The 20355-nt window shown below is 39.7% G+C and overlaps 1 protein-coding gene across 1 annotated transcript in view; it reads left to right on the plus strand.

Annotated features, from left to right (window-relative positions):
- Nucleotides 1-20355, plus strand: part of CNTN6 (contactin 6) — a 116327-nt gene that overhangs the window by 53191 nt on the left and 42781 nt on the right. Inside the window, exons 5-8 of the mRNA XM_009817442.2 lie at nucleotides 7243-7446; nucleotides 8817-8919; nucleotides 17048-17232; nucleotides 19810-19946. Coding sequence (XP_009815744.2) covers nucleotides 7243-7446; nucleotides 8817-8919; nucleotides 17048-17232; nucleotides 19810-19946 — 629 coding nt within the window. The remainder of the gene's footprint in view (nucleotides 1-7242; nucleotides 7447-8816; nucleotides 8920-17047; nucleotides 17233-19809; nucleotides 19947-20355) is intronic.

The following is a 20355-nucleotide window of genomic DNA, read 5'->3' on the forward strand; positions in this document are numbered from 1 at the left end:
ATCATTAGGCCACTCAGCTGTTTACCATATGCTTTTCCACATTCAAAAATAGTTAAAATATTTAAAGCTTAAGTTTAACCAAACTTAGTTTTCTGATATAGTTGACAAGAACAGCTGTGCTACTGCTTTTTTGCATGCATGCTTCTTAACTGAAACCGCACTGATAACCTATTTTTGCTTATACAAGAGAAATAAGTGATTTCACTCTAACAGGGGATAGAGAATACATTAGGCAGCTATGTAATGAAAAACCAAGAAAAGAGACAGAAGAATCACTCTGACAGATTTCACATCAGCTTTAGACCTTAAACTAACTCTCAGAGAACAAAAACTTTACAGAGCTGTGTTAAAACTACACTAAAAATTTAACACTGAAAGAGAACCTACTCTTTATTGCTATAAACAAATACTAGCACTTCAAGAAAAGATCAAACACAAGAACAAAAGACTAAAAGACCCACCTTTTAAAGGTATAGTTTATATCTTAGCTCAAGCAAGACATTGAAAATTTGCTATAGTTAATGAACAAAAAACCATGGCCTGTAATCAGTTTTTGAAGGAAAGAGCAAAGCTGCCCCACATAACCCAACCCAACCTAAACCCTTCATTCCCTCCTCTACCCCTTCCTTGCCTATTTATGCACCGGCTGCTCTCCAGCCTCAGCTGTTGTTATTTATGAGGCTCATTAACACACCTTATAAAGTTCAGCATGTGGCTTTCCTCTGCTTGTTAGTGAGGCTCTGGAGTGCAGGGGTGGGAAGGTAAGCTGTATTTCTTTCTCTGAGAAGTGTCTCTTCTCTGGCTTAAGTTCTTTAGGTCAGCTGTTTTTTCCCTATGTAATCAATGTATAGTGTTATGTTATTAAAAAATACTGCTTTATATAGAGCTAGGAAGCAGAGAAAAGCATGTAGGGAGGAGGAAGAAAGCTTGAAGAAGCTTTCATTTATGTAGCTATATATGAGCTTGACCTCACTGTGATTAAGAAGCTGCTACCTAAATGGTAATACTTGACACAAGACTGTGGGGTTGACTGTTATTCATTTATTTTCTTAGAAGTCAAGTCTGATGTAGGGCCTGTTTTCTTCAAGCTGGCTCCCTGCAGAGCTTTAAGGAAGTTCCTAATCTTGTTAAGAGCAGCAGGATCACTCATGCATTTGCATTTACTTGTGTATAAGAGCTGCCAGGGTTTGAAGCTGGGATGCTGAGTCTGTAGGCTTTTCTCCATACTGATGTTACTGTACTAAGTCTACATTGCAAAAAACAAAACACAAAAATAAAACACTTTTAAGGAAGTAGGAGCCCTGTGGACCTGTGTAGTGGGGCAATATGCCAAATCTTCAGCCAGCAGAAGGGTAGGGAAGGGGGTGCACGTGGAAGCAGGAGATGGAAGGCTGGCTATGTGGAGAGGGTGGGATGAGGCAAGCAGTGCTGCCTTAGGTAAAAGGGTCTTTGATTGCTGCCTGAGGTTCTTTCTGCATTTTATATTAGACAGTCACTTGATAAAATGCATAATCTTAAAGTGATGGTTTGAAGTGATCTCCCTTTATAAAGCTGAGTGCCTTAGTCATGGGTTTAGAGTCCCTTTCTCTCTGCTCCTATTTCTCAATGCTCCTATGAATCTTTAATCCTTTCCTGCCAGCTCTGGCAGGAGGTGGAGAGTCTCTTCCCTGAGACCAGCCTGTAGCTGTTCTCCTGCAGAATGAGCAATATTGATTTGAATTTGCTCAGGCTGAGGAAAGCACTGAAATGTTATATTCCCTAGACTAGTATATCAGGAGTCATTATCAGCTGCTCTTCTTTCCCAGCTGTGCTCTGAAAGAAAGTGCCCACAGCTGACAGGCGTAGGCAATGCTCTCCTGCCTGGCCAAGCTCAGGATGTGCCCCCCAGGCAGTGCTTGGCTGGAAGGTCAGGTGGAGTTAACCTACTTTTGGGGGCCTCTGGCATGAGAAGGGAGACTGACACCATGTAGTCACCTGCCTTGCATTAAAAAAAAAAAACCAAAACCCCAACCACACCCTAGGACTGCAGCACTAATAAAATAGCTCGTACTTTGGCATATGCATAATGAAGTCTACATTGCTGTAATTATCCCTCCACTGACATGTAGCCCCTTTGAAGTAAAGGCAGTTCTCCAAGGCATCTTCTCACAGAGTCAATAACAGCATTGGGATCACTGTCTTTTGAGAGCAAATATCATTTTCCAGTGATCAGTGCTTAAATATGTTAATTTGGGCTGAGACCGATCAGCTGTACATGTGAAAAGGAGCTGCACTGTGATATTTATTATGCCATAGCTAGGCAGAATTAAAAAAAAAATTAATTACCTGAAGGTGATTAATGTTTTCAAAGCTTGTCTTAGAAAACTCCTTGACACATAGCTGTTAATTTCTACCCTCAATTTCTTAATTTATATGGATAATATTTTATTATTACTTTTTGCTAACTAAATCCTGAGACTTTGTGCTGGTTTTGGCTGGGATAGAGTTAATTTTCTTCATAGTAGCTAGTATAGGGCTGTGTTTTGGATTTGTACTAAAAACAGTATTGATACACAGGGATGTTTTAGTTACTGCTGAGCAGTGCTTACACAGAGTCAAGGCCTTTTCTGCTTCTCACACCGCCCTGCCAGCAAGTAGGCTGGGGGTGCACAAGAAGTTGGGAGGGGATACAGCCGGGACAGCTGACCACAACTGACCAAAGGGATATTCCATACCATATGATGTCATGCTCAGTATATAAACTAGGGGGAAGGCTGGCCGGGGGACCGCTGCTTGGGCTGGGCATCGGTCGGAGGGTGGTGAGCAACTGTTTTCATTTGCATCACTTGCCTTTCTTGTTTGTTGTTGTTTTCATTACAATTTTTATTATCATTATTATTATTATTATTTTACTTCATTTCATTTATTAAACTGTTTTTATCTCAACCCACGAGTTTTCTCGCTTTTACTTTTCCTATTCTCTCCCCCATCCCACTGGGGCAGGGGGGGAGTGAGCGAGCGGCTGTGTGGTGCTTAGTTGCCAGCTGGGCTTAAACCACGACAGACTTGCATAGTGCTCTGAATTTTATATTGTCATTATTTGTAGGTCTAGTTGTCAGAAGGATTCTCTCTGGGTTTAAAGCTCTATAAGGTTAGCAGAATTTTTTTGTAATCTAAGGGTAAATCATAGTTTCTCTCTATCTGTCTTTGGAACAAGCTCAACTTTTACTGTAAGCAATTTCCTTCAAAAGTTTATGAGGGGAAAAAACCCCACAACAATCTGGGACCAAATTATGCTTGCTTGGTCCACATCTAAAGCACCACTGAGTAAGGACTTGCCTGAAATTGCTCCAGCTTGCTTCTAACCACACACAGAGGCACCCTGTGATCAGTGAATGCTTTGGAATCCCTTCCAAAACTGCTTCTCTCCCTTCTGCCCCACCACACAGCTTTACCTCCCAGGTTTATTTTTCTAAAACATCATGCGTTAACTGTAGTGAGAAGAGCAATAGGAAAATCGGGCTAATTAGTCTGGTATAGAAAAACCTCTATTCCCTTACTTCAGGCATGTTGATTCATCTTCAACATCATGTGAAAAGTGATTATTCCAGAGGGAAAGTTACAGTCAAACATGTCTATGCACTAAGGAGAAAACGAAATGGAGGAAAAAAGGCCACAAAAATCTTTGGTGCTGATAATGTCTAAGACTTGTGTGAGACCTTTTATGCTGAAGCCCTTTTATAGTGGTCTCAAGTTCAAGAATTCTGAGCCTGTCATGGGTATGTTGAAGTGTGATCCCAACTGCTATCAGTTTTGGAAATCCTGTGGTTAAACAGAAAACAAAAAAATAAGCTAAAAAATAATTGTAACTTTATTTGTTCTTCCATAAAATAGCTGGCAGCAGCAATTTTCAAGTTCATTCTAGCCAGACTTCATTAGCAGGTTACTGTCTCTTTATAATTTCCCTTTTATGCCTCTACTACCTCTGTTCAGCACTACCTTCACCAGACTCTTCCCAGCTGCTGATTTACTCATGAAAATGAATGTAACCCTAAAAGTGATGGCATGGGCCTTTCACTACTTTCTTCTGCTCATTCAATGGATCTGTTCCATATCTGGTTTTTTCAAAGTGACCCAAAATGGAAATGTTGTAGCTTGTTTTATAACTCAACTTTAGATTTTCTAGCCTATTACATCTGTCGATGTTGTCACTTAACTTCCTAAGAAAAGGTACTGTGTAAGGGAGAAGACTGCTGGTATTATGCTTTAGAAGAGAAAAAAGTTTGATCTCCAAAGTTTGGTTCCTTTCTCTTGAGATTTCATCCAACTCCCATTGAAGTCAATTAAAATCAAGGTTTCTACAGAGTTTAGTGGAGCTGAATTAGCTCTAGGCAAGGATGGCCTGCAGATTGGTGATGAGGTACCTGCAGTTAGAAGAGCACTAGTGTTTATATCCCTCATACTGGGGGGGGGGGGGAAAGGATTTAAATATGAAAAGGAGGGGCCTGCACTTGTCCCAGTTAATGGGAAAATTCATCAATATGCCCTAAGGCAATAGTGGAGTACAGACAGGGAGAGAGTAACAGAAACTTTAGAAGATAAAGTCAACTGGAGCCCCCTGAGAACTGAAATCAGGACAGACAAGGACTGGCTCTCTTTTACTGATTAATTAATTCACAGATTGACCTCATGAAGAATGTCTATGTAGCATAAAGCTGGTTTTAAGAGTTTTATTAGGATTCATATACTTTATCCTACACAGGAAATTTAGTTACATCGCCAGGTCCTACAGCAGGAATCTGGTTTTTGATTGCATGCCATAAGATGGTTTGAAGGTCCTTCATGAGCATCCATTTGGTGTCTTAGCAGGTACGGTGGTGCCCTGTTAGAGTGGGTCAGCGCTTTCTTCAGCCCTGTAATTGCCAGCACCAGAACTGGACTTTGGGAAGGGAACCTCCAAACTCATTTTCCTATTTATCTTGCTTTTTAAACTACCTCTGGTTTATCATTAGCTACACTAACCTTTTGTGAAAGTCTGAGTCCAGCTACCAGTGGTTCAACTGCTCAGAGCAGTTTTGTTGCATATAAGCCCATATGTGCCTTTACGTAGGTTGGTGTGAGGAGGAAAGCAAGGGTTCTGGCTGTCATGAAAGGGACGTTGGAGCACCAGATTGTGAAATCTGATGAGATTGCAGACCCAGAAATCCCAAGTTTACAACATACTGTTTAATTGAACATAGATTAAAGTATTTACCCTTCAAATCGTCAGCGTTTTCTTTATAGTCCCTAACTTGCAAGTTAGTGAACTTCAAAAAAAACAGAGTTGAAACCAGAGTGTTGCTCGCACCAGTCACTTTAGTCTATTTGTCCAGCCAGACTGTAGTCATCAAACTTTGTGTCTGAGACAGGAAAATAGTCTCTGTATAGTATGTCTTTGGAAGACATACCAGGTCATGGCTACATCACTTGTATCTAGCTACAGGCTGATCCTCCCTGTGGAAAAACCCACCCATCTCCACATATTCTTCTGTAAATAGATGCTTTAACCAGGTACCTAAAAGTACACGGGCATGCAAATGTGAAACCGTGGTGCTTTCATCTCGTGTGTGTGCAGATGTCTACGGACACACATGTGTTGTATTACACTATTTTAGGAATTGTTGCATCTTCTAGGTTTACAGTACATCAGAAAAAAGTTTAGCATTAAGCTGTAGTAAAACAGAACCTATTGCAGGATTTAGCCAAATATAGAAAGTGTCATTGATTGCTCCCTGGAGATGCATAATTTCTAATGAGAGTCCTAAAATGTTAGAAGATGATAACATAAAACTCCACAAAACTACTGGAGTTTGCAGACTTATTACCATACTGTACACATATTGTAAGGGGGGGGAGAGGAAATGTAAATAACCTTTTTCAAATGGGATTGTTGATGGGGAAATGTGTGAAAATGAAGCTGTTGGCAGAACACTGTTAGCTTATGAATTATACATTTAATTAAGGAAAGCTAAACTGGTAGATTTTGAAACTTCTGATTTACTGCGTCTTATTAAAGACAGAATTTCAGTCCTGCTCCCGCTGTTGGGTGCCGGCAGCAATGCGAAGCAGCCGCAGGGCTGGCAGGACACCTCGGGTGTACCCGCGCTGCAGCACGCTGTCTTATAAGCACTGAACCTGCTCGCTGCGGCACTGATGGCAGCGTAGCAAGGCTTGGCCAAAAAGCCCTTCTGAAAAGCAGGGTACTTGGATGCCAAGCTCGCATGAAGATCTGCCCTTCCAGGGTGAGCTAGTCAAATAAACTAGTTTTAAGTTGCCTAGACTATAGACATACATTATTAAGGTATGCATTGTGAAACACTGTATGGAAAAAGATGGCGGAAAAAGATGGCAGAAAAAGGTTAGGAAGTCAAAACAGGGCAAGAAGCACGGAGCAGAGGTAAGTATGGAAAATAAGGAGAAGGATCAAAGGTGCAATAGGATCAAATCACAGAATCACTAAGGTTGGAAAAGACCTGTAAGATCATGAAGTCCAACCATTAAAAAGAAAAAAAAACCCACCCACAAACCACACCACAACCCACACCAAAACAACCCACCCACACCACACAGCACCATGCCCATCAAGCCACATCCCCCAATGCCACATCCACATGCTCCTTGAATACCTCCAGGGAGGGTGACTCCACCACCTCCCTGGGCAGCCTGTTCCAGTGTTTCACCACTCTCTCAGTAAAGAACTTTTTCCTAATACCCAGTCTGAATCTCCCCTGGCACAGCTTGAGGCCATTTCCTCTTGTCCTGCATGTTAAATAATCTCCAAAATATTTGTGTGCAGCTGAGCTCCCCCCTTCACGAGAATCTTGTGATAAAGCTCCAGTTTCATTTTTCTATATTCAGAGTGGAGAAAGGAGCTGTAACACTGTGTGACCAGCAACTGGCTCTCTGGGTGTTCAGAGGGAAAGTGTTACAAATAGAAATTATTTACTAAAACAGCTTTCTCATGGCATTGCAGCGCTGCCATTCCTACTTAAAAATAGGCTGAGCAGGAAAATGAAATGTAGCAGGGGACAAAAACTTTTGCGACCTTCTGAAGTGGCTTGAAATGAGTTTAAAACTAAAGCAATGCTTACCTTGCCTTTGCTAATTTGCACGTCCCCAGTGGTTCGCCCCGTAACTGACTCATTCTTTCAACTGGCAATACAGCAGTAACGGGAAGCAGATTATTCTGGAAAGGATGCATGATATGTATCTGGTGTTTTCTAGGCTTGTCCTATACATGGATCTTCAACAATAATACCTTATATGTTCAGGAAGATAGTCGCCGCTTTGTTTCACAAGAAACGGGAAATCTGTACATTGCCAAAGTAGAGCCATCAGATGTGGGCAATTACACCTGCGTTGTAACGAACGCTAAAGCAGAGCAAAGCGTGCGGGGGCCACCCACTCCTCTCACCCTCCGCAGCGATGGTAAGTTATCTGGGCATGCTTGGCTAAAAACATGCAGCAGAATGCTAACTGGTCCTTCTCCAGTTACTGGAGATTGATACTGCTATACATCCTCAGGGGGGTAAAAGGCTCCCAGTAAAAAGTTGTGCAGTGGGACATGATCCCACAGTTTCTTCTGGATTGAAATGAGATTTCAACTGTCAGGACAGGGGTGATGAGATAAATTTGCTCACCTAAATTTCAGTATACTTGTACTGTTTGCAAAGCTGTGGTGACAATCGGTGACAAAAGTCTGTATTGAGTTAGGTTTCTAGGATAAATAAAACTCAACTGCACATTATAGAATAATACTTCCACTATGAGACTGTTCTGCTTTACAACATAATCAGATCAGCCGAAACAAAGTTATAGTTCTGCAGCTCAAAAGTTAGTAATTTGGCGGAAGCTGTGATTGTAAATGCTTAAGATCTTTTATGACTATTTTCTTCCTCTTCATCACTCTACTTTATTCCTTTTTTCAGGCTCATTCTATCAGTCTCTTTTTATCTTCTCCCATTCACTTTGGTGGCCTCTGGATTGGGTCCTAAACAGGCAGCCTGTAAGGCAACGGTGCAAATTGTATGTGTAATATTACCCAGATCCCTGTTAAATATAAATAACAATCAGTTCATTTTCAGTGTGGGAACTGGACAAAGACTCCTTGTGCGGGAAAATATCTGATTCATATTGTCATTACTGTTGCAATGAGTTACGCTGAAAGATGCATGCACGTGTAAGAAGTTCAGCTAAAAGTTTAGTTTGCTAAAGCAATCCCAAACCTGCTGCAAAATTAAATGCCCTGAACTGATACTGGATTATCTGTGGCTTATGAGATGTTCAGCCAGATTTTCAAATGTGATAATTACATCTAATTATATCAACCTTTCTCAAGTCTGGAGCTCACATTTGGATGTTTTAAAGAAATTAAATGTTTTACAAATATTTTGGATGCAGAATTCTGTAATTCTCTCTTGCACCCAGAATCTATCCAGTGTCCTGAGAAGTGACCGATGTCAAAGGCATTGCTTGTTAACAGCTCTTAACAAGAGGTGTGAACCCTAAATTACCTCTAAAACTTTAATGCACAACATTCTGTACATGTAGAACTTATACAAAGTCATGCTCTTCAACTCCCAAATGCATAGAGTGTACAGATTTCACCTAAGCTTTCAGCATAGGGTTGAATTTCACCCAACAGGCTGTCTGCTCCATAGACATTCTGTGTTGATTGCCACGGGTGGAACATAAGGCTCTAACACTATTAATGCCATCCTTTCTTTTACACTGAAATTCTGTTGTACTAGACAGGTCTGAGGCTCAACTGGAGTGCTAGCTGTTTTGATGTTCAACAGGTGTGATGGGGGAGTATGAACCAAAGATTGAAGTACGTTTTCCAGAAACAACATATGCAGCGAAGGGCTCATCTGTTAAACTGGAATGCTTTGCCCTTGGAAAGTAAGATTTCTGTCTTTTGTCAAAATGTGGGTTCTAACACTGTTCGACAGTGAGAAACAATGGTGCTTTCTAATTTGCACAGTAGAATATTTTTGGTCAGAAGGTGAATTTGTAAAACTTACCTTTTTTTTTTAACCTTGGTTTGATTGTTTCTGTGCAATGTGTTCCTAAGGAGACGAGAAAGAAAACTATACTGTAACTGAAGCTCACTTGGTTACAGTTTGGAGTGGGGGGCGGGGGGAAGGGTGGTGAAGGGACGGAAAACCAGAACAAAGACTATATTCCTTGGGAGCAGTTTTAATTCTGAGATGAGATCTGACTTCAGGTTACAGCATTCAGTGTAACTGCATATTCACATCTGATCCGCATCAGAATAGGAATGTTTTTCTGTGTAACAGCATTGTTAAGAATGAAACTTGGAGAAACAGGCTGTGTTTCAAGAGATAGACTGTCTAGAATGGATCTAACAGATTCACGTGGCTCTCGGCACCCTCTTCTCCGAAGTGATGCTGAGGAGCCCTGGGAAGCCCTAGCAGTAGTCATTCCAGCTAAAATCTACAAGTCTGTTAGGCTTGCGGTAGCCTATATTTTTCCCAGGTTGCTTATGCTGTTGTATTCATTTACAGTAGTAGTCGTGCATTCAGACAACAAGGGATGCTCTGTATTCAAAGAGCAGATGGTTAACTGAGTAAGTGTAACCAGCCTACAAAAACTAGTTTTTCCAATGAGCATCCATTTTCCCTGGAAAAGCTAAAATAACCTTAGATTGTTGACCTCTATTTAGTTTAAGTTCACTTTGAAAATCCATTTTAAGGCTGTAAGCTTTTAAAGTGTTTAGAGCTTTCCCAGAGGTTAAAAGCCTGACTTGCAGACAGCACAAATTAATCAAATGTTCCTCTGGAACCTAAGCTGGGAAGTAGTAAAATAAAGCAAATAAAAAGTTAATAAGACGGGAAATGGCCTTCCCTTTCAGATGAGATTTTTATATAAACTAATTGTAGGGCTAATTTTTATTTAAGGATGAAGACTATTTCTACAGAGCCATATTCAAAGGCATATGCATATTTTTTGGCCCCAAACAAGTACCAGACTGGAACACTCCTGCTAAAGATGATTTTCCTTTCCAACTACTGTCAAGCTACCTCTCTTTAAATACCTCCTTAATTGTGTGTGAGTCAGTGCAGGCTTTACATTTCAGGTTGTCATTTCATATTTCCATCTGTTGCATGGAAAGCATTTAACAATGATACATTGACAGCAGAAAAGCATTTAAAAACCAGAGTAAATGATACGTACAAACCAGTGCCTTCTTACTGAAGGGGTAAAGATGGGTCACATTAATGAGGCTCACAGGCTTTGCCATTTTAAGAACATCCTAAGGAGAAAAAAAAAGGTGGACTGAAAGGACATATGGATAATGAAATCCCTCAGTGAGCACAGTACCTTCTATGCTGTGCTTAGAAAATGGAATGGCTGAGAGAGTTAATGCAGCTTTAATATACATTTTCTTCTTCACATATAGGACTGCAGTTGAAACTAGTGCTGCTATACTTCCCTGGAGTTGTACTGAGTAAATACCAATGATCCATGGGCAGAAATTCTTTCTTCCAACTTTTTTTATCATACTACTAATGTGCATCTAGTTTAGTGTATGTATTTGAGAGGTGCTGTTTGAGTAAAGGCTCTTCAGTGGCATGGCTAGAGAATATCTCCTCTCTAGAGTTTTTTTTGCTAGGTTAGATGTCTCATACAGAACTGTACTGTTTTCAGTCTGCTTTTCTTCTCTCTGAACAGAGTCTTGAACCACATTTTGACTAACATGTCAATCAGTGAAAAAGCTTTATTTCAGAGCGGGCATTTATATGTGAATAAAGCAAGAGAAACAGATTGCAGGTGAAATGCTCTTAACTTACTAGATAAGGCTGGATTTCTAAAGGTATGTAGGTGATTAGTGGTATTGTTAAAAGCTCGAAGTTTTCTACCTCCAGCTGTTTACGATTGTAGTTAGGCACATATAAATGCAGCAGTGTGGCCATCTGCACCTTTAGATGCCTAAATTCTGCTAAAACACTAGCCCCTGCTATTGTCTGTTTATGTTAAAATCAATTCAGCTCAACATTTGTTGAGCTATACCTCTGATCTGCCACAAGCACTAAGGGTTATTATCTCTCTTGGATTTCAGAACTGCTTTCCCATTATCCATAATTTTCTATATTCATACTGTTAGTCCACTGGTTCAGACAATGCTGTCAGCTGCTACTACCTCTGTGCTATGAATAACAGAAATCTTTCACATCTAAGGCAGATTATAGGCAACCTGCTGTGGTTTTGGTCTCCAAAAGTCTTAAATGAAAGTACTTTCATGGTATTTAGAGAAATAGCATCTCTTTTCTATATGGAACAGCAAATCATACCTATTGGACCTTGCTCAAAAAACACTTCCACATTTAAAATGCAAGTACGAGAGGCCAGACTTACGGCTGAGTTTTGAGATGCCTTTTTACTCAAAGCCACCCAACTAAGAAGTACTTTCAGCCAGGCTTTGGGACAGCCAGAGGCAGGTATATTCCACACACCTCTGTTGCAAAGCTCTCTTTTTGTATTTTACATGAAAATACCATGACTGACTCTGACAAATGGTCTTCTAGCCCAGTCATAAAACCTTGCTTGTTTTGAGGAAAATCGATATAAGGGGGCCAAAGAGTCAGTATTTCTTCCTGGCAAGAGGGTTTGGAGGGATGGATCCCACATGGACAAAAGCACTTGGGCCAGCTCTTGACTCTGCATCCTGTTTTGCAGAACAGAGACCATGAATAGTAAGAGGTTTCTGAAAAGTAAATTAGCCCTCACTGTGGTGGAAATACAGCTGGGCGAAAAGAAATGTAAGCAGCATGCAACTACCTGATGGTTGGCATGGGGAATCTGAACAGGCAAAAAATGTACATTAGACTTAATTCTTTAAAAGAGGGAAAACGAAAATACAAAATAGCAGCTTGACTATTTAAAATGCTGCAGCTTGTGGCAATTTAATAGGAGAGATGAGACTTTGTGTTCTGCACTGATATTCATTATGTTGACAGTGTTTAATACTATGCCAGTATTAAAAGTCATGTTTTGGATCAAGCTGTATTAATCATGCCATACATCTAAATTATTGTTCACTGTGTCTGAGGGGATTGAGTACCATGGAGGGAGTTATATTCAGTTGAGTTACTGTGCTTCATTCTCTAGATTTCTTCCAAACTCACTTTTTCCTGTTGGACAAATAAGAATAGTTTCTGGAATGAAACTAAACAAAGTAGTTTCCATGTCTGGTGCACACATTTATTAAACTGTGCCTGTATTTTATATTTTTCTTCATTCTCTTTAAGATAGGGAAATAATCTGTTCAGAATTCCTGCAGATGAGCCATTGCCAGCTGAGGTTGTAAAGAGCATATGTGAATAATATAAAACAGGATTTCTTTCAACCCAGAATATTCATTTTTCATGGGATGACCCCACATGTTCCTGTAAATGTATTCAGGGAAAGGTTTTTCTAGAGACTGTTAGTATAAGTAGATAATCACACAGCTACAAGTGGGTTCCAAATAACCATCTTTACTTAAACTTACATAAAAATACCAGGCTTTAATACTTCATTAGATGGTTATTCTAGTATATTCTCGGGGGGTTTATGTAGGAGGCTGTAAAAGGATCAATTACAGGATTCTAAAATCATATATATAGGAATCAGTTCTGCCACCACAAGTGAAGTTGGCTGTTTTCAACTTACATTCCTGGCAGAGCTAATAACTTCAGATTTGCACTTTAAGGGATGAGCAAGCAGCTCTGGAAGATCCTCTCTTACATAGTTAAGGTGAGTGGCTTGTGACCACAGGAGAATGAGACACAATATCAGGTTTCAGAAAACTTTGCTTCTTTGCTGTTTACCAGGTAATACATCAGGACAATGAAGCCTGAGCACTTCAATTATTATGCCCCTTGGATCCTAATTCTTCCTTTTGTCAGCAGTTGATGCGGACATGATAGCAGCTTTCAACCCTCAGCTTTGTCTCATTTGTTTAACTAGGCATGGTCTTCATTACTGAGGCTGTAGATTTAATTTTACTGTGAAGTGCCCTCAGATGCACAGGACGGAAGATGAGGCACAGATGCAATGCATCATCTGGCTGCTGAGTCTTTGCTGCAAAAAAGTGGAAACTTCATCTTGGTGTGGGCTGTAATGCTGCAGACAAATTAATTTCATGTTTGGTGTGACAAGACTTGTCACCAACCAAAAAATATTTTCCATCGTCTTTTCTTTCTGAGTTAGTAACTTATGGTTTTGTGATTCTGCTGCCTGTATGGTAGAATATAAATTAAATTAGTACTCCTAGATGCTCTGAAGGTTTCAAATAAACTACAGATTTATGTACAAAGACACTCTCATATTTATGCACTGTTTTCTTATTTACTCAGGTGAAAGCAAGACTTTGTCTATGAAGTGTAATAAATTTGAGAAGTGTACTCATTGTTTCTGTATATGTTCCAAAACTTTTTAGCCCCACACAGTATCTTTTTAAATCTGGTTACTGGTAGTGACTAAATGAAAAAGAAGACCCCCCCAGTTGCAGAATGATCCCAAATCTGCATGGGAATGTACTAGTCAGTGCAGCGATGTCAATACTGGCCTTCAATAGAATGATTATGCAGCATAATCCTACAAAAATTCACAAGGCTATATTTATTAAACTAGGGTTTTTTTATACACCTATGTATACCTAAAGGACAGTTTCACTTCTTGAAGCATCAACTTGTAAAATAGATAATTTATTACAAAAAGCAATTTCATTAATTTTTAATTTGAATTCAGGGTCTTTTTCACCTTGAAAGGTTTCATATGAGCTGTAGTAATGGTTGCTGTTAAGAGATTTGGTTATAAAAATGTAAACTAACCTCAGAAGGTGAAACCAGCAAAAAAACCCCACTTTCTGCAAAATACAGTGACTGAAGATGCTGGAAAGCCTATGATAATGAGGTGTCAGCAGAGGCAATGAAGAACGCATGCCTTCTCAAGCTGCTGTGATAACAAAGGTCCTTCCTATGGATGATGGCACATGGCTGAGCTATGGATCCTCCTGCAGTCTGCTCATTTAACCTATAGCTCAGGCTGAGAGGAGCTGCTGTCCTGACAAATGAATTCCCTTTGCTGATAAAAGTAGGCCACTCAGCGCAAGACTCCCTGGCAGGAGTGCTGTTAAGTATTTATTGCAATCCTGCATTTAAATGTGGCAAAGTTGATGAACCAAATTCTGAGGTGTTTATCTCCTCCTGCTACAGTTAACATCAGAGGGAGTGCGTTTCAAACACCCTTGTGTTTGGCCAAAAATGAGGCGAGTTTGCCTTGAAACATCCCCAAGGATGTCATTATAAGTATGTGGTGTGGATAAGGCAAACGGGACAGCGCCTTCAGCTCAAACCTTGGTAAACTTGACTTGACAAGTTGACAGAGGGGCCTTTTTCCACAGAGCCCTGCCTCTGGCCTTGGTGTCAGTGCAGACTTTCCTTATTCACGAATAGTCAGTACTAAGAGACAAGAAATGGCTAATAGAATAAGAAATATTTAGATGAAGCACTTTCAGGTAGCAGAGCATGAATGAATGCATCTAATTGTTGTTTTTCTTCTCCCATATGGCTGTTAGTTTCCTTTAATCTCTTTGTTGCCAAAAAAAAAAACCAGAAGAGATGCCTTTAAAGTAAGTAGTTAAATGCTTCTGGCATTCAATGCACTGCATGCTTCTGTTATACAGTAGCTATTCACCCACTGTTTAATATGCAATAGCATTTTAAAAGCCAGCCATGCTCTCCTTTGTGTCGTCAACGGTCTGTATCAATCTATCGCAAGACTGCAAAATACCTCTGGCTGTTTTCCTGACTAGAGCACGGCAATTGTGAGACAGACCTATTCTGCACTAGATCTGCATTTCTTTTAAATAACTAAAAGTAACTTGGTTTACAGAAGTTCTGCATGAATAGCGTCACGCAAGATTTGTGGAGGAGGCAGCACCTTTTAACAGACTAACCAGTGCATTTGAGAAAAATGGATAAACCCTTTTAAAGGTCCTAGTAAAGAATAATATTAAAGTTTGCATCTGAAATAGGTTTTGGTCTCATAGTGAAGGGCAATTAATGAAGGTGGTGATGACAACTACTGTTGCCCAAAAAGATCTGGCATTTGAACAACTATATAGATCTTGACCCAAAAATGGGAAATTGGAGAATAAAATTTCAGTTGTTCTTTGCAGATCTTTCACTGGTTAATGATGTCTGGCGTGTCCCAGTCTCACACATTTGTAATAATTTTTTCAGCTGGATTGGAGGGGTCATGTAAGAGTCAGAACTTGTGTGTGTATGTATATATGAGTTATCCATACTTATATACGTACCAGTGCAGAGCTAACACCAAAATCTGGAGCAAATTGCTTATATTTCCAAACCATTTTCACAGGCAGTTCAGTTATGGTGGAAAAATGTAAGGTAGCTGGAGAAATTATTATGCTGCTTAAATAGCTCTTGGAGATCCCTTGGTTAAATTTGTGGGTTTGGGACTATGATTTTCTGTTTTATGGAGCAGGGGGAAGGGCAGCTTGGAGGCTCTCTTTCCCAGCTGAACTCCCACCAGCACCAGGAAAACCTTTACAGACTTTCAGTGCACCCGTCCTATCTTTCAAGCTTAAATGCAGAACTAAGCAAATTTACGGGGTTGTTATTCATTTTATGTTAGTGGTCTAGCTGTAAATTATCCTGTACATAGCCTATTTCTGTTGGTTTTATGTTTGTAGTTACTCTGTTAACACCTGCCCAGCTGTTCAATCCGTGTAATTTGCTGAGTACTCGCACTTCTCCCGGGTCCTGGTTTTTCTGGCGTTGGGTGAGCTTACGAACATCATAGCCACGCAGACTCAAAACGCAGAAATTAGGCCTAACCTTACCTGCCTTAAGTAATTTATCCGTCCTGTATTTGTGACTTGATTTCTTTGGTCAATAAACAAGGATTTGAACCAAGGACCTAAATAATTCAAGGTGTGAGCAGTTACGGCCTCTGCTAAAGAGGAATAAATAGTGTGTAAGTCAGCACTGCAGGCCAGAGACCTTGGGGACTGGCAGACAAGGGCAATGTGCACTTCTAATTTCTGTGAAAGTTGTGTTTTCAAGTTCAGTACCGAGTGTTTGCTGTTGATGTTACTTCCGATGGAAAAGAAGTCAGCATTTAGGCAAAGCCCCTGTAAAAAGCTGTTCAAAACGTAACTGCTCGTCTGCTTAGAAAAAGCAGCTTACTTCAGTTTGCAGAAACAGAAAGCAACTGTGAAATCCAACGCTATTAATATTTCAAAGTGTTTTGGTGACATAATAGATCATGAAAGTGAGGCTTGTATGGTTTGTGATATTACCAGAAATCCAGGAAGTATTTATAGCTGCCTTCACACTTGACTATTTTTTTATTGTATAGGATACATTGATCCAAATAGAAATGAAAATGATAGAAAGCTACAAAAACATGAAACAAGAAATATTCTCTTTTGTCTTTATCTCCTTTCAAGCCTCAATGTCTCATGCTTTCCACTTCCTCGCTCAACTGTCTGTCTGCCCTCCTCTGTCTTGGTTCCCATTTTTTATACCTAGATTTATTGGTAATTTTAGGTCCTTTGAATTCTTGTCCAATATTTCCTATTTTGAGGTGTGAAAATACCTCTACTGCTACAGGGAATTTGTTTGCTCTGAAAACCAGTCAATAACTCAGTGCTTCTATGGTATTTGTTTGGACTCCCAAAGTCATTCCTTCAGTGTCACAGTGTTTAAAAGCAGGTTTGAGTCCCGAGTAAGAGTTACTGCAGGGAAAATCCAAACTGGCCTAAGGAGCAATCATAGAATTGACTGAGGACTTCATCCCACTGTTGGACTTGTTCCCCTAAATACATTGGCCAGGTTATAAAATCCCAGTCTCATGAACCTCTGTATGTCACTCTTAGAAACAGAAATGATTTCTTTTTTTAAATATTATTACCTTTATGAAAGGATTTCACATTATCTTTTCTCTGCTATAACAAATGCTCTCTCTTTTTCTCTAATGAAATATAATTATTTAGTCCTGTCCCTAGTATTAGCTGGAAGAGGTCTGATGGAAACTTATTGACAAAGAAAACGGACCACAACAAAACCAAAGGAGTTCTTGAAATCCCAGATGTTCAGCAAGAAGATGAAGGCTCTTATGAGTGCATTGCAGGAAACATTCGAGGAAGAAACATTGCAAGAGGCCAATTATTTGTCTATGGTAAGCAGATTGATTAATTTCTTCCTTCTTTTTTTTAGAGCATGATGGTGTTCAGATGTATTTTGTAGATGTAAGTCTATTAGCTCCTTACTGGAGCTACGAAATGTAGTTCAGGTTAAGCTGATTAAAAAATGATTGGAGATCTGCAGTGACCTTCACTGAATTACATGCTCAGCAAATAAAGATATTTTGCATTAAAACTCAGATTGAAAACGTAGGCTGTGCCATGATGAAGTTGTAAAGGTTAATACGAGGCAGAAAGAAATCCCTGGTACATTTACATGAAACATTAAGGGCAGGCAAAAAGATTTACTCTCCATAGCACACAGCAGCATAACACTGTGCTGCCCCAGATGCAGATCAGGGAAGGATTCATGAGGTTTTGGTTCATGTGAGTTAAAGATTATTTCATCTTCTATTCTAGCTGAACTGTATTGCTCCATAAACAGGCGAGGGCAAAGCAGGAGAAACTCATTCCGCTGCCTCCCTCTCCTTCCTCTTTGTCTAAAAGTGGGGAATAATATTTCTGTGGCACTGTTCGCCCTTTCCTCTTCCCTTCCCACATGCATTAGTTTCCAGTGATCCAAGTCACACCTGATGGTCCCTCATAGCCAAGGTGAATTATGTGCTCTTAAGTTCCATTGTTAACACCCAACATATTTTGACATGAATAAGAAGGGAGATCTTTTCTTTACCTCATAAATCTTTCAAAAGAGAGGGGGGAAAAAATAAAACGTAACAGTGAGGAAAAAAAAAATACAGAAAGCTAGACTGAGCCTACAATTAAAATCTGTTGAGAAGACCTTGGCAAGTATTTTTAAGTAAATCTCTTCTAATGAAGAGATGCAGGCTTTGCTGATAAGCTACCAGTCTCCTGCAACCATGACTAATATCAAGATATATGCCAGGAACAGAGCAGTCTGCTGGTGTTTTGAATATTTAATTATTTCTTTGCTTTTAGGGGGTTGTTTTTGTTCTCCTTGCTCACTAATTTTTGTAGAACATCAATCAAGCAGTTCCATTAAAATTAAGTTCAGTAGATTACCTGGACATGATTGATAACAGCGCAGGCAATTACAAAATTATGATCGGTTAATACAATCTAAAACAATGTGCTTATTAAATGTGTTTTGTAAATTAATTAATAGCTGTTCACAGTGAAATGTATAAACAGCACTCATGAAGATTTTGCACAAGATTTTTTTTATCGTATTAGGAGTGGGCTGGTATATTATCTACGTAATTGACTTCCTCTTGCTTAATTTCTGAGCTGCTGTGTTTTTACTCTGTAGGCAGCTTGTCTCTAGGAAATACAGTTTCTTTCCTGGACACTGTCTGCTGCTTTGTGTGTGATACCCAGATCCCATGCCTTAGGCTCTGAGAGCAATAAAGATGATGTGTAATTAGAATCACTTTTAAGCATGATGAACTGCATCCCAGATACTTTTCCATTCTGGGAAGCGGCTTGTTGGCATTGTATTAATTTAGCGTTGGACAATCTTGAGGTATTTTGTTGGGGCAGTGTCAGGAGATACCTGCAGGGTCATGCTCTGGAGGGAGGCTTTTTAGTAGGTTGTTCTGCTAGTCTCAAAGGATAATGATTCTCTTAAAATTAAATTGCTGTGTGTAATAACTACATGTATGTATGTGTATTTATATACATATGGAGGCTACAGCATTATGACTTAATAAGCCAAAAATTTTTCACGGGCTGTTAAGACTTACGCTAGAGGCGGAGGGATGCAACCTAGTGTCTCACTTGCATGTGACTTTGGTCTGTCCCAAAGTTTGGTGGGTGTTAGTTGTTCTCCCTAGATCTCATATTCACCTATATCTTGACAACTATTCTAAATGTCAGCCTGCCTCAAGCTAATTCCTGCTCAGCTCAGTTCTTGAGTGCTTAGTTGGATGTTTACAGATCTCGTAGGTGACTCCTGCAAATTCACAGAATCACTAAGGTTGGAAAAGACCTGTAAGATCATCAAGTCCAACCAAAAATTCTGCTTTTACACAGCAATGAATTTATGTCAATGTGCCACAAGTATTCAGAAGGCATTATTCTAATCTGAGTAGCCCCAATTCCTTTCTGTAGTGTTTGTGTTGTAAATTACAAAGAACCCATGGTCTCAGGTACCTGGATAAAACAGAGGGGTAATATTTACAATCCATGATTTTTATTAGCTGCTGACTAATGATTTTGATATTTCTATTTCTGGTATACAGACCCAAGTACCTTGAGAGGAGGACTGTTTTTCAGAAAGTAGGGGTCTCGGTGCTTTCAGAGAGCATGTGCAGAGTCTCGGGCATCTAAAATCACTGCTTCTGCAAATTTTGGCCATCAAAATGACTAATATCTAAACTGAACTTCCTGCCCACTAGCCACTTGATCTCTAACGTTTTTCCAAGTTAGTCCTGAATTTTAATGCCAGGAAATTGTTGTACAGAATTCACTTGCAATATAATAAGAATCTGTTGGACAAATACCGATTAGCCTTGCTCAGTTCATCAATTAATGGCAGCATACCTCCAGCAGAATAATTTTTCTCCTGCTTAAAATGGTTTGCATATTCTTTTCAGCACTCCCTGAATGGGACAAAAAAATCCAAAATGCCATTCTGTCTCTCTATGACAGTTTAGTTTGGGAATGTAAGGCAAAAGGAAAACCAAGCCCTTCCTACAGCTGGTTAAAAAATGGCCAGCCGCTCACATCAGAGGTAAGGTTCCTGTTGTCTCGTTTGCTTTCTTGCTCATCTTTTTGTTTTTACATGTTTTAGTCATGACATTCATTTTACAGTGCATTACCTTTTTTCAGAAATTTACTTAAAGATTAAGATACCAAAATAAACACAACAGTGTAAACTCTTTGCAACACAAAGCTTCAGTTCTTGGAGTTCATCTTTATTGAAAATGTGTGGTATTGCCAGTTTATAGATACACAGATTTCTTCATATGATTTATCTTACAGAACACCTAATTGCTACAAGATATGGCAGTAGGTATGGAAGCAATTATAGTTAGTGAAAGAAGGGTCTGTCCAGAAACACTAGATACGTTTGTAGACCTAATCTGTAATTTGGGAAACTGGTAGGATACCAACTGACTGTTTGTGGAAGAGTGTTTCAG

This window comes from Gavia stellata, chromosome 12 (genome assembly GCF_030936135.1).
Source record: "Gavia stellata isolate bGavSte3 chromosome 12, bGavSte3.hap2, whole genome shotgun sequence".
NCBI lineage: Eukaryota > Metazoa > Chordata > Aves > Gaviiformes > Gaviidae > Gavia > Gavia stellata.